Consider the following 12,255-nt stretch of genomic DNA (forward strand, 5'->3'; position numbering starts at 1 on the left):
TTGTTAATGTTGAACTTCATGTGGAATTTTTTTTATTTTAATGCAGAATGTGAAACTGACAGAACTGGGATTAGATTTTTGTTGTTTGTTCAAAACTACCTTTCAGGGAAAAGTGCCATACTAATGTTTAAAATATATTTAATAATATTTTATTTATTTTATTTTCTATTTGATTTATAGCAGCAGAATTATATTATTGCTGTTTTTCTATATCCAATTGTCTCCAAAAATTGGGGGAAAAAATGTTCAAAAATTCATAATAAATGCATTAAAGACATTTTGAGGGGTTTTCGTTCAACCCTAACCGAACCAAAAAAAAACTAATTGTGGCTTTCAAAACTGAAAACGTACTGAACCGAAAATTTTGTTTACCGTTACTGGAATAAAAAATAATATAAAAATGTGTTTTATCTGAAAAATAGTTTCTCTTTTATCTCAGTAAATATGTATTTTTAAAATAGACCCAAAGTGCTTCCAAACTTGCTTCATAACATTAGTCTACATCTGGTTGGAATTTTTAGCCCCTCTGTCCTGTTTTTAGGGACCAGTTTCATAGAGGCACCCATAGTTAAGTAAAAAGGAAAAAAAAAATTTGGTCAAAATTCTATTACATCTTCTTTACTCAAGTACATACAAGATCTGAAATATAGTTTCTTTAAAGTTAAAACACTTCAACAACCTGTTTTTTGTTGGGGGTTTTTATGTAAAGTTGTTGAACCTCACATTGTCCATGTCGGTAATGACTAACACTTTGCACAAGACAAATACTATAATAAGTTTTAGTGATGAAATTTCCAAATTGATCACCATTAGGTGTTTATTACAACCCATCTATAAAATCGATCATTGGCTTGTAAGTCTTATAGCCTGAGCTGAACTTTGAGTTTGCTTGAAAAACAAATCTTCCCTGTAACAGAATGTTCTGTGATTTTATGTTAGCACTTTGATCTGTCATAAAACAAACTGTCCACACTTTTCTGTCTTTCATTGTGCTGGCCCATGGTGGAGAACATGTATGTGGACAGATACTGCACAGGCTACATTAATGCGCTGATAAACCATAAAACCATGAAATAAAACCATGTGTCCAAGATTTGCAGTATTGTAAAATAAATGTAAAAATAATAAGTCTATTCAAAAAATGGACAGACATATGTGCTACAAAGCCATTTGAAACTAAATAAATCTCTGTAAGAGTTAATGTGTTATTTTTCTGAAACTGCTGGGAGGTGGTGATGGGCGGTAATGTCCTCCAGTTGGTTCCTCCCTGTGGGTTATACCTATTCTCCACTCATTGTTATGTCCTGACACCCACAGCCAAAGCATCAGTAGAAGGTGTCAGTGAGTTTGCATAAGGTCCTTTCCAGTGATGGCGGAGTTAGATGTTTTCCTGCAGTCCTTTGGTTCTCTCTCCCTGTTCGGGGCTCTGCTGGTCCTGCTGCTGGTTTTATTCATCTTTCCCTCCAGCTTCGGCTCAGAGAAACCCAGAAATGAACCACCAGGACCCACACCACTTCCTCTGATTGGAAACCTTCTGCAGATTGACATGTGGAATCGGCACGAGTCTTTACTGAAGGTGAGGAAGGGGATAGAGTTCCAGTTTTCTTGTTGGTTCACCTTGTTCCTTATGCTGCCCCATGTTCAGACAAAAATACGGTCAGCTTATCCTCACCATGTTGAAAAATTGTGCATATCACCAATATTGCCATGAAATCAAAGTGTCAACATATCATTTGCTCAGAGTTGTATTTGGACAGTGGCATAGATTTTGTGTTTTTGCCTCTTTACACACCACCACAGTGGATCTGAAATGAAGCAATCAAGATGACTGAAGTGTGGATTTTCATGTTTAATTCAAAGGATTTAGCACAATATTGCATTCATTTAGGAATTATAACCATTTTAAATGTAGTCCCTCCATTTTCAGAAGCTCAAAAGTAAGATCTAAACCAAGATAATTCCAAATATGAGGATTGTTTTTAATACTTTAAATTGTTTGTATGCATATCACCAAAAGCTGAGTGTCCTCCAAATGCTTTGTCATGCCTTTTCTGTTTCATCTCAGAGGTAAAATTACCAAAAGTGTGTCACTGTTGTGAAGACTAGCTCATTAGACCAAAAACCTGCACTGGGGTTGTCACACTGTCCAATTATTTATGGACATGACTGTGTGATGGACTGTTTTAGACTTTGTTTGCTCTGTCACTTAACTTATAAAGCAGTGATTCCCTTTTTTGGATCATGACCCCATTTTAACATCACAAATTTCTGGCGACCACAGACATTCAAAACGGAGACTTTTTTTTGCTAAAATGGATTTGTTTTTGATCATATAATATTTTGCTATACTATGTTGCAAATAAAGGTCAATTTTAAATGACCTTTAGTCTATATAATGCATATTATTATGGACAGAGGCAGAAAAGTCAGGTGTAGATTACTGCACAAAGTGAGAATTTGATTTTCCTTGGTCAGGATATGTACAGTCAGCCCAGCTTGGATTTACAAGGCTGACAATTAATACTGAAGAAAACAATAATTCAAACTATGTATTATGAAAGAGCTGCAGCATCTGAAACCGACCACAATGAACATTTGAAAGATAAACAGTACCACAGTGCTTCAGTTTCAACTTCACAGTTTGTCATGTCTGTTATGTATTGGGATTGTCTCTGTCAACTGACCATATATTTTTTATTAGTAAGGGTTTTTTTGTTTGTTTTTCATCAATTACTAGAAATTTCAGGCGACCGCTTTTGAATTCCAGGTGACCCCACGTAGGGTCCTGACCCCAAGGTTGAAAAACACTGTTATGACAACTCACACAACCACTGGTGACCAAAACCATCTACCAGTTTAAAATTTTTCATAACTTCTGACCCATTAAACCTGTCAATCTATGTAAATAATTGGTGTAAAAGCCAGTTATTCACCTTTGCATGGTCATCAGATATGACCCATTTGGACGTTCAGAGGCTCCATAGTTACCGTGGAAACACAGTCATCTTCTACAACATTGATTCACCAATAAAACCCATGGAGTTGAATCAATGACAGTGGATGGACACACTGGGTTTATGTTCAGTTAATGATAGGTTGGACTGAAAAAGTCACTTTTTCTTAATTTTTCTCTTTCTGATATTACGACAATGAACTTTAATCTGAGATTTAATGAACATCTACATGATCAGTCAATTAAATTTGGGAAAATACCAAATGTTTATTGAAGAAACACAAAACATAGAGGATAATATTATAATAAATGGTGATAAATTGTTTAAGAAATGTTAAATAGAGAGAAAAGTAACACTGGGTCTTTATGGGTTAATATAAAACATATTACTTTGTCTGATGCATTAAATATTAAATATTTAATATTACATATTAAACAACAGACTAACCTTTGAATTTGTAATCTTGGTAATGAATCTGTGACAGAGAAAACGTGTGGTTCATGTTCAGTAAAAACAAACAGCAAACTTGCAAATGACCTCAGACATAAGGACCAGCTGTCATTAACCATTGACTAGCAGTGGTCCCGATACATGCTTGTAATATAAGTTTGCTCTACTTTCTGCCCTTAGTTTTACAAGAAATATGGATCAGTCTTCACTATCTACATGGGACCCAAGAAAATGGTCGTCCTGGCCGGATACAAGACAGTGAAGGAGGCCCTTGTGAACTACGCAGATGAATTTGGGGAGAGGCATCCGGCTATGACAGTGAGAAACTCGACAATTGACCCTGGTAAGAGCAGAAATAATGTATGTACTATGGCATTATTTTGGATTCTCAGTGGGTAGCAATAATAAAATGTGTATGGTTTGAAGATTATATTTTAGCGTCAGTATCCATTCCCCTAAATCTGAGCGGCAAAGTCTTTCGATACTGAAGATGTGTTATAAAAGCTTAATTCCAATGTATTCTCCGAACTTTTGTATGATAAAGTAAAACTGTGATATGTGAGTCTCATAAACTGACTGTAGAAGTAACCAGTGCAATCAGAGCAGAATGGGTTAAATGAAGTAAAACTAGGCCATATTCAGTCGCTTTATGGGTCAGGATCATTAAAGGAAAGACCCATTAACCATTAAGCCATTTGAGGTCAGACTTTGACTGGATCAACACCTTGATCCTTTGTTTTTGTTTGTTTTTCAGTCATTCTGTTGTTGATTTGCCATCTAGGTCTTCACATCTGATTCTGCAATCTTCTGGTTTATTTAATGAGTTGATGGTTAGCTAAATAACTGCAAGTTGTCCTTCGTTCATGCCCTTCCTGTGGCTGAAAAACAACTGAGATAAACTCATAGGTTTTTGTAGTTTCTCTAAGCATTATATGGTCTAACATTGGATAAATTTGCTGGGATGTCCACTCTCTGGGAAGATTGACAGCTGTTTTAAATGTTTTCCTCTTGTGAATAAACTTTGTCATTGTAGAATAATGACTTCAATTATTTGGAAATCACTACAAATGCCTTGCTGCTACTTAATCCTTTGACTTCTTATGGAAGTACTAAGGCTGTAATCAGTTTTTCACATGCTCATTCTCCATTCTTGAGTCACTTTTGTTAAATAAATGACACTGAAGAATCTGTGTGTTCTATATCTGAAATTAGATTTTAAAAAATCTTAGAACCTGATGACGACCAAATGATTTTACTTTTACGCCCCGAAAGATAAAACATAGAATTCAGAGAGGGTGGAATTTTCTTCTCCTCTTATAAGTGGATGTGAAGGAGCAAAGGTGTTCCATATAATCTCAACATATTTTACCCATACTCAAAGAATTTCTTGCAACTTGATTCAAGGAAAATCATTCATATATGTGAGATTTTTTCTGTAGGAAGACACTGAGGAGAATCTCAAGACTCTATGGATGCAAACATGTACTGGTACAAGCTTCGAGAACAGAGATTGGTCAGTACAGGACACTGAAGAATCCAGTTTTTCATGCCCTTCCGGATGTGCAAAGCTAAATTATTCCTAGTTGGGCACCTAGCCTCAAGGAGAACTCAGCAACATGTGCAGTCAGCAGCAAACTGACCTGCAGGGCAGGCTGACCTCAGAACTAAGAGATGACTAAACCCAAGGGGTTAAGGTAGAATTTCTTTAACATTAAGAAGCTGCAGTAATGCTAGCCCATGTTTTTAGTTTGGCAAAAACAGACACTTTGAATTAATAATTTGCTAATGTACTGAGAGAGGAGCTGTGTGTACCCTGGATCATAATATACAATTACAGTCTACTCTCGTTATACCGCCAACTTCCGTTCACGGCCAAATTGGCGGTATAGCGAAAATGGCGTTACAACGGGTTGCGTCCATAATGTGCATGTCTTTACTGTATGATGTCTATGTTGCCTCCGTTAACCCATTCTAATTGCGTTTCTAAATAAATCTTGATTCTGTTATGTTATAAGGGATCATTTAAAGTGGGGAAACATTTTAAGCATTATTATACCGTGTCGGGAAATGACACCCCATCATCTTGAGGCTTTGGCTTAATCCCACGTCCTCTTCCCGACATCCTGACCTACTGAGTGTTCTGCGATAAATGAACGGTGGCCATTCCGTAGACCTACTCGTAGCTTGTCGCGATCAGCGTCTGGCGCATTTGTTTCAGTGCATTGTTAAAATTTATGTGTACTCGATGGCAATCACGCTGGCGGTATAACGGTCGGGAAATCAATGGTATAAGTGTTGTTTGTGCATGGAACTGGGCTGGTGGATGGCGATAGGCGGAAATGGCGGTAGCTAATGGAATAATGCATTGGGGATTTTTGTGCAATGGTTTTGGTCGGCAGTGAGTGAAAATGGCGGTATAACGGCAGGCAGTTTAACGAGAGTAGACTGTATTGTCTTTCAGGGGTTTTATGGTCCAATGGAGATTCATGGAAAGAGATGAGACGCTTTGCTCTGATAAACCTGAGAGATTATGGGATGGGCAAGAAGGCATGTGAGGATAAAATCATTGAGGAGAGTTTCTACCTTTCTGAAGAGTTGAAGAAATTCAAAGGTGAGTGTCTTTTATATTGTGATAGATCACTACACAACATTTGTGTCATATAAAATGTTAGATGTTCTTGAACAAACATACGGCCCACTGGCCAAAAACAACCCTCCACAAAAAATGACATTGAAGATTTTAACAGTCAAGGGTGGGTCAGGGAGGTTTACATTCACAAACTATCCTTCCACAAAAAAATGTTAATAACCTGAAACAATTATGAACAACCAGAAATGTTTTAAGAAAATTAAGTGCAATTTTAACAATATGCCTGTTACTAAATGTGTTGTGCATTTGTAGATCCACTGTAATAATAAGCCGAGACATAATATTGGTGAAATTGCACTTATTTTTCTTAAAGGGGTCATATTTTGCTAAACCCAAAGTTGGTACATTTATTTGTGTATGTGGGCCCTAATAGTTACCTCCGCCAAGGAGGTTATGTTTTTGCTAGGGTTTGTTTGTTTGTCTGTTTGTCTGTCCGTTAGTGTGCAACATAACTCAAAAAGTTATGGACAGATTTGGATGAAATTTTCAGGGTTTGTTGGAAATGGGATAAGGAAGAAATGATTAAATATTGGTGGTGATCGGGGGTGGGGGGAAAATTTCATCAAAATCTGTCCATAACTTTTTGAGTTATGTTGCACATTAACGGACAGACAAACAAACAAACAGACAGACAAACAAACCCTGGCAAAAACATAACCTCCTTGGCGTGGGGGGACCCACGGGGGGGGCCACTGATCAGCCTTGGTGGAGGTCAACGCTCTCCGAGTGCTTCTAGTTCAAAAAGTGGGCAACACGGTGGTGCAATGGTTAGCACTCGTGCCCAGGGCCGTTTCAAGATATCTGGGGGCCCTAGGCAAGAAAGTAAAGTGAGGCCCCAAATACGCGAAGATGTGGTGGTCGAATCACCGAAGAAGAAAAATAAAATCCAGATGCGATTTCCTGTTTTCTGGTGCATTTAGTACTAGTACTACTGATGATAAAAGAATAAACAAATAAACTTTTTTTTTTTTTTCATTCCTATTTATTATCTAATAATATGCAATTAGTACTGATTGTGATAGATTTAATAATGATAAGATTTTTTTTCCTAGACTGTGATGTTACTAATTCCATGTAGCCTGGTAAATACCTTTAGCTTGTGAGGAGGTGGCATTGTCACTATCAATTGGCGCTGACAGAAATTTAAGCAAAGCACCTAAAAAGCAAAAAAAAAAAAAAATTAGGCGTTTGGTGAGTAGGCATACTTTTGTCCTTATTCTAGAAGTATATGATTAAAGTGTGGAGGATTTGATAGTAACTTTGCAGGAGAAGAACTTCACTTCCCATAATGCACCAAAATGTAACATCAGACCGCAAAATTACCTGAGCACATGACGCAAAGTGCTGTGATGTGTTGATGGGCAAGTGTGGGAAATATAGATAATTACAGAGTTTAAAATGTAGGATTTTGATTACATGGTTCACAAACACCACCATTCATTTTCTTTTTTTTCTTTTTTTTTGTGATGTTGTATTTGAATATTCTGAATATTTGACGATTTTGAAAAGTGTTGTAATTTCCTAATTATTCTAATTGTTACTGAATGCCTCATGTATTGTTTACGAGTACCTGCCTTGAACATGAACAGAACTCAGTTCCGCAGTGAGGGCACAGAGCTGATGTGAGGGACTTGAAAAAATGTTGGCTTGAAAATACAAACTTTTGCTGCAGTCCTCCTCTAGTCCTCTTCTGTGCCTAAACCAGCTGACACACAAGGAACAGACGTACTGATGAGATGGACAAACGCAATGGAAAAGGGACATTTTTCTCCTAATGGGATGGAGAGATCACCAACGGAAATTGCTAGCTAACCGAAAATGTACATTGAACTTGATGGATTACTTGTCCAAACTGGATGGGATTCATAGGACCAGACGATTTTGTTTGGAATAAAGTTGTGTCTGTGACCGCAGCAGGGGGCAGACAACTGTCCAGAGTAAGTGAAAACACTTCAGTAGGCTTAGCTTTGGCTTTTCATGACTAAATACTTTGAATGCTGTCGTACTTCGGTCCTCCACATCAAAATTATTTAGCTCCAAAGAAGTTTTGGAACGCTGTACAACAGTAGAAAAGGGTGATGGAGAAGTTGTATTTCTTCTCTCCTTAAATTCTTTCAACAGAAAACAGTTGTGTTGTGTGTATATGATTAGTTCTTGAACTGAATCCTCTCCCTCTCATGCTAACATCTATCTGTGTGTTTGGTCACTGATGTGAGGGCTTTTGTTCGCACAGTTTCAAACATATCACACAGTTGTAGCCTATTTGGAGAAAAAAATAGTTTACTCAATGCTTACCGCTGTGTCGCTGGCGTTTTTCCTCTTCTTCTTTCTTTTTTGTCTTTTTGCAAACCCTGAAGGGTAGGAGCGCTTCATCATTGATGTTCTTTTTAAATGCTCGTGCCGCCGTGCTCAGTGTGGACAGACCGTTTGTTCCTCCACTGACAGCAAGTGGGGGGTGTGATGGGGGGTGCGTGAGGGCAGAGGTCACTTCTACATGACCCTCATAGCCTTTGTCATTGCAAAGGGGGAATCCCTCTAGTTTGGGGGGCCTCAGTCATAAAACAGTACAGGAGAGGGTTAGCGCTGCCTCACTGTGGTGGTTTGTTTACAATGGATGGTTTTTAATAAGTTGTACAGATTAATGACCATGCGGCCATCGGGGCCCTCTTCAGCCAGGGGGCCCTAGGCAGCTGCCTACCTTGCCTACGTCATCCCGACGGCTCTGCTCGTGCCTCACAGCTAGAAGGTCCTGGGTTGGATTGCAACACCAGTCAACGGGGGATGGGACCTTTCTGTGTGGAGTTTGCATGTTCTCCCCATGTCTTCGTGGGTTCTCTCTGGGTACTCCGGCTTCCTCCCACCATCCAAAGACATGCACTGATAGGTTAATTGGTTAACCTAAATTGCCCATAGGTGTGAATGTGAGAGTGATTGTTTGTCTCTATATGTCAGCCCTGCGATGAACTGGTGACTCGTCCAGGGAGTACCCTGCCTTCACCCCTGTGTAGCTGGGATAGGCTCCGAGCGACCCCATGACCCTAGTGAGGATTAAGCGTGTTCAGAAAATGAATGAATGAATGAATAGTTCAAAAAGTTTGAATTTGAACCCTACAGGTGCTGCAAAGCTATCTTTATATTAATTTTGGCAAGAATTGAGTGGATTTCTACAACCCGTTTTAATTCCTTCTTAATTTGTTGTGTCTACAACTTCTTACGTCACAACATTTGCACATATAAGGTCAAGACTTCTGACAAACATTTCTCTGAGTACGCCATAATTGTTTATCAGCAGCAGTAGTAGTTAGCAGTTGTAGTCCATACTGAAAATATGTCCAAACTTCGAGTACAAAAAAAGAAAAAAAATTGGATTATCATTTGTAGGCTAGTATGCTATTATTTTACTGGTCTGGCTATTTGAGATCATATTGTATGTATGTGGTCACTGAACTAAAATGACTTTGACACCCCTGTTATAGAATACAGCAACCATGAATAAATATGGATGATGAAAAACGTGTATATACATGTATATGTCATCTGAAAATACATCCATACACACTGAACTCACAGTTCTGTTTTTTTTTTTTTTTTAACTTCAGGAGAACCCTGTGATCCAAGCCAACTACTAACAAATGCAGTCTCTAATATCATCTCCTCCATGGTCTATGGCAGCAGATTTGACTATGAGGACCCCGAATTTACAGCCTTGATAGATCGAATGAGCAGGTCTATAAAACTTTTGGCCACCCCATCGATGCAGGTATCAGATTACATGTACAATAATGAAAAATCCATCCATCCATTATCTTCTGCTTCGTCCGGGGCCGGGTCACGGGGGTAACAGTCTAAGCAGGGATGCCCAGACTTCCCTCTCCCCAGACACCTCCCCCAGCTCTTCCAGGGGGACCCCGAGGCGTTCCCAGGACAGCTGAGAGACACAGTCTCTCCAGCGTGTCCTGGGTCTTCCCCGAGGTCTCCTCCCAGTGGGACATGCCCGGAACACCTCCCCAGGGAGGTGTCCAGGAGGCATCCGAAACAGATGCCCGAGCCACCTCAGCTCACAATGAAAAATGTAGAATGGAAATATTAAGATGAATCTAATCTAATTTTACTTCTCCAACAGTTCTACAATGTATTACCTGCTATTGGAAAATGGCTCTCTGGTGCTCACAAGGAATTCCAGAAATTGCAGGTTCTCCTCAGAGAATACAATTTTAAAGTGTTCCGTCAATTAAGAGAAACCCTCAATCCACACATGTGCAGAGGAATTGTGGACGCCTTTTTTGTCCGACAACAACAGCAACTGAAGGTTAGAATGTCTGTCAGTTCTGATTTAACACATTTTATTTGTCATTTTGTCATTCAGGTGTTCGTCTTTTCTTTTTTATACATTCAGTTCTCACAGCAATAAACACCAGTGATCAGTGGCAGAAGTCTAGTGATGAAAACTGCATACAGTCTATAGTATATACTGAATATGTGCCAAAATATCTGTGCAATTTATGTGCAGGAGTCTGGGGTTATTAACCCTCACTTCCAGGATGCAAATCTTAACAGAACTGTACAACAGCTATTTGGTGCTGGTACTGAAACAACAGCAACTACACTCAGATGGATTCTTCTGTTTATGATCAAGTACCCAAAGATACAAGGTAAGGAGCTTTACTTGTGCACTATATTAACTGAAATGACCAATTTCTGTCTTTTCTTATGTTGAACACTTATCTCCCAGACCAGATCCAAGAGGAGATCAGCAGGGTGGTAGGAAGTCGAAAACTTCAGTACGAAGATCGAAATAACCTGCCCTTCACTAACGCTGTCATCCATGAAACGCAGAGACTAGCCAATGTCTTCCCCATGTCTGTTCCCCACAGAACGAGCAAAGACGTCACCTTCCAGGGTTACTTTATTGAGAAGGTATGCACGAATAAAACACTTCAAAGGGGTTAATAATAATCTAAAGTCCAAATCAGTTCTTTATCAGTAATGAGTATTTCAACAAGCCGGTGCTCAATAAAGCCATAAGTATCTATCAAGGTACAAGTCATCCTCTGCATACAGAAGACATGTTGTGGCCTGGCTTACGATTTCAAAATCCCATTGTTTTAAAACAGAGGTACAAAAACTCCTTTATCCCTCTTTCTAACCATGTACTGAATGCACACATCAGAAGATACCCTTGACCATTTAGTGACACCCCCCCCCCCCCATCCCCATCCCACTACCTCTTTTGATATCTCTTTTTATACCTATCTTAGATTTATTGTAACTGTACCTTAATTTTAAAGGACTTAGTTTTTAATGCATTGCTAATATGTGTATTTATTACATTTATTATGTTTTATGTGCAGATCTGCCTGTTGGTCTGTATTGTTGTGTAGTATGTGTGGTCCTGCTGCAAAACAAATTGCCCGTTTGGGACAAAGAATAAAACTGATTCTGATTCAGAATCATAAGACAATTATAGAATCATATATGCAATTCTTGTCCATTTTCATGATAAATGTCTTCATTTATAGATCATTATCATTCTCTGTTCTATCCAAAGGGGACAGTAGTGATACCTCTCTTGGCTTCTGTTCTGCACGATGAGACTGAGTGGGAGAAACCACACAGTTTCCATCCTGCTCACTTCCTGGACAAAGATGGAAAGTTTGTGAAGCGAGATGCCTTCATGCCTTTTTCTGCAGGTTGGTGAATTTATTTCATTGCTTTCTCAATTTTTAGTTGCCTATTTGCACATGATGTGACCATTTTCCCTCGCTGTCTCCTTCAGGTCGCAGGGTCTGTCTTGGTGAGGGTCTGGCTAGGATGGAGCTCTTCCTCTTCTTCACCACCCTCCTGCAAAACTTTCGCCTCACTCCTCCACCTGGAGTTTCAGAGGATGACCTGGATCTGACTCCACAATTATTAGCCCCCCTCAGCCCTCGACCTTATAAACTGTGTGTAGTCCCACGTACTTGAGGAGGAGGGATATTATCAAATTAACATGATCACATTAAGTTGATTTCATTTGTGATTATCAAAGGTTAATTATCCATTAGTTGGATTATTTTGGTACACTTACTAATTATCACTTGCTGGAAATCATTAAAGCCGGCCAAAGGGTCCAATCCGCCGACAGGATGAATTTGTGAAATACAAAAATTACACTGAAGATATTAACAGTCAAAGGCGTCCAAATCATTTTAATTCAGGGGC

At 38.9% G+C, this 12,255-nt stretch overlaps 1 protein-coding gene across 1 annotated transcript; it reads left to right on the top strand.

Annotated features, from left to right (window-relative positions):
- The first annotated feature begins 1,369 nt into the window (after positions 1-1,369).
- On the top strand, positions 1,370-12,018 carry LOC115415669 (cytochrome P450 2K1-like). The gene is made up of 9 exons (XM_030129337.1): positions 1,370-1,576; positions 3,585-3,747; positions 5,866-6,015; positions 9,654-9,814; positions 10,178-10,363; positions 10,565-10,706; positions 10,787-10,971; positions 11,603-11,744; positions 11,831-12,018. Exons 1-9 carry the CDS (start codon positions 1,370-1,372, stop codon positions 12,016-12,018), a joined length of 1,524 nt encoding a protein of 507 aa, XP_029985197.1.
- Positions 12,019-12,255: the final 237 nt, after the last annotated feature.

This window comes from Sphaeramia orbicularis, chromosome 24 (genome assembly GCF_902148855.1).
Source record: "Sphaeramia orbicularis chromosome 24, fSphaOr1.1, whole genome shotgun sequence".
Taxonomy (NCBI): Eukaryota; Metazoa; Chordata; class Actinopteri; order Kurtiformes; family Apogonidae; genus Sphaeramia; species Sphaeramia orbicularis.

Excerpts from the sequence above, each read along its gene's own strand:
- LOC115415669 (XM_030129337.1), top strand. The coding sequence starts at position 1,370 with ATGGCGGAGTTAGATGTTTTCCTGCAGTCCTTTGGTTCTCTCTCCCTG. Across the intron at positions 6,016-9,653 it reads AGAGTTGAAGAAATTCAAAG|GAGAACCCTGTGATCCAAGC; the intron begins GTGAGTGTCTTT and ends TTTTAACTTCAG. Across the intron at positions 9,815-10,177 it reads TGGCCACCCCATCGATGCAG|TTCTACAATGTATTACCTGC; the intron begins GTATCAGATTAC and ends CTTCTCCAACAG.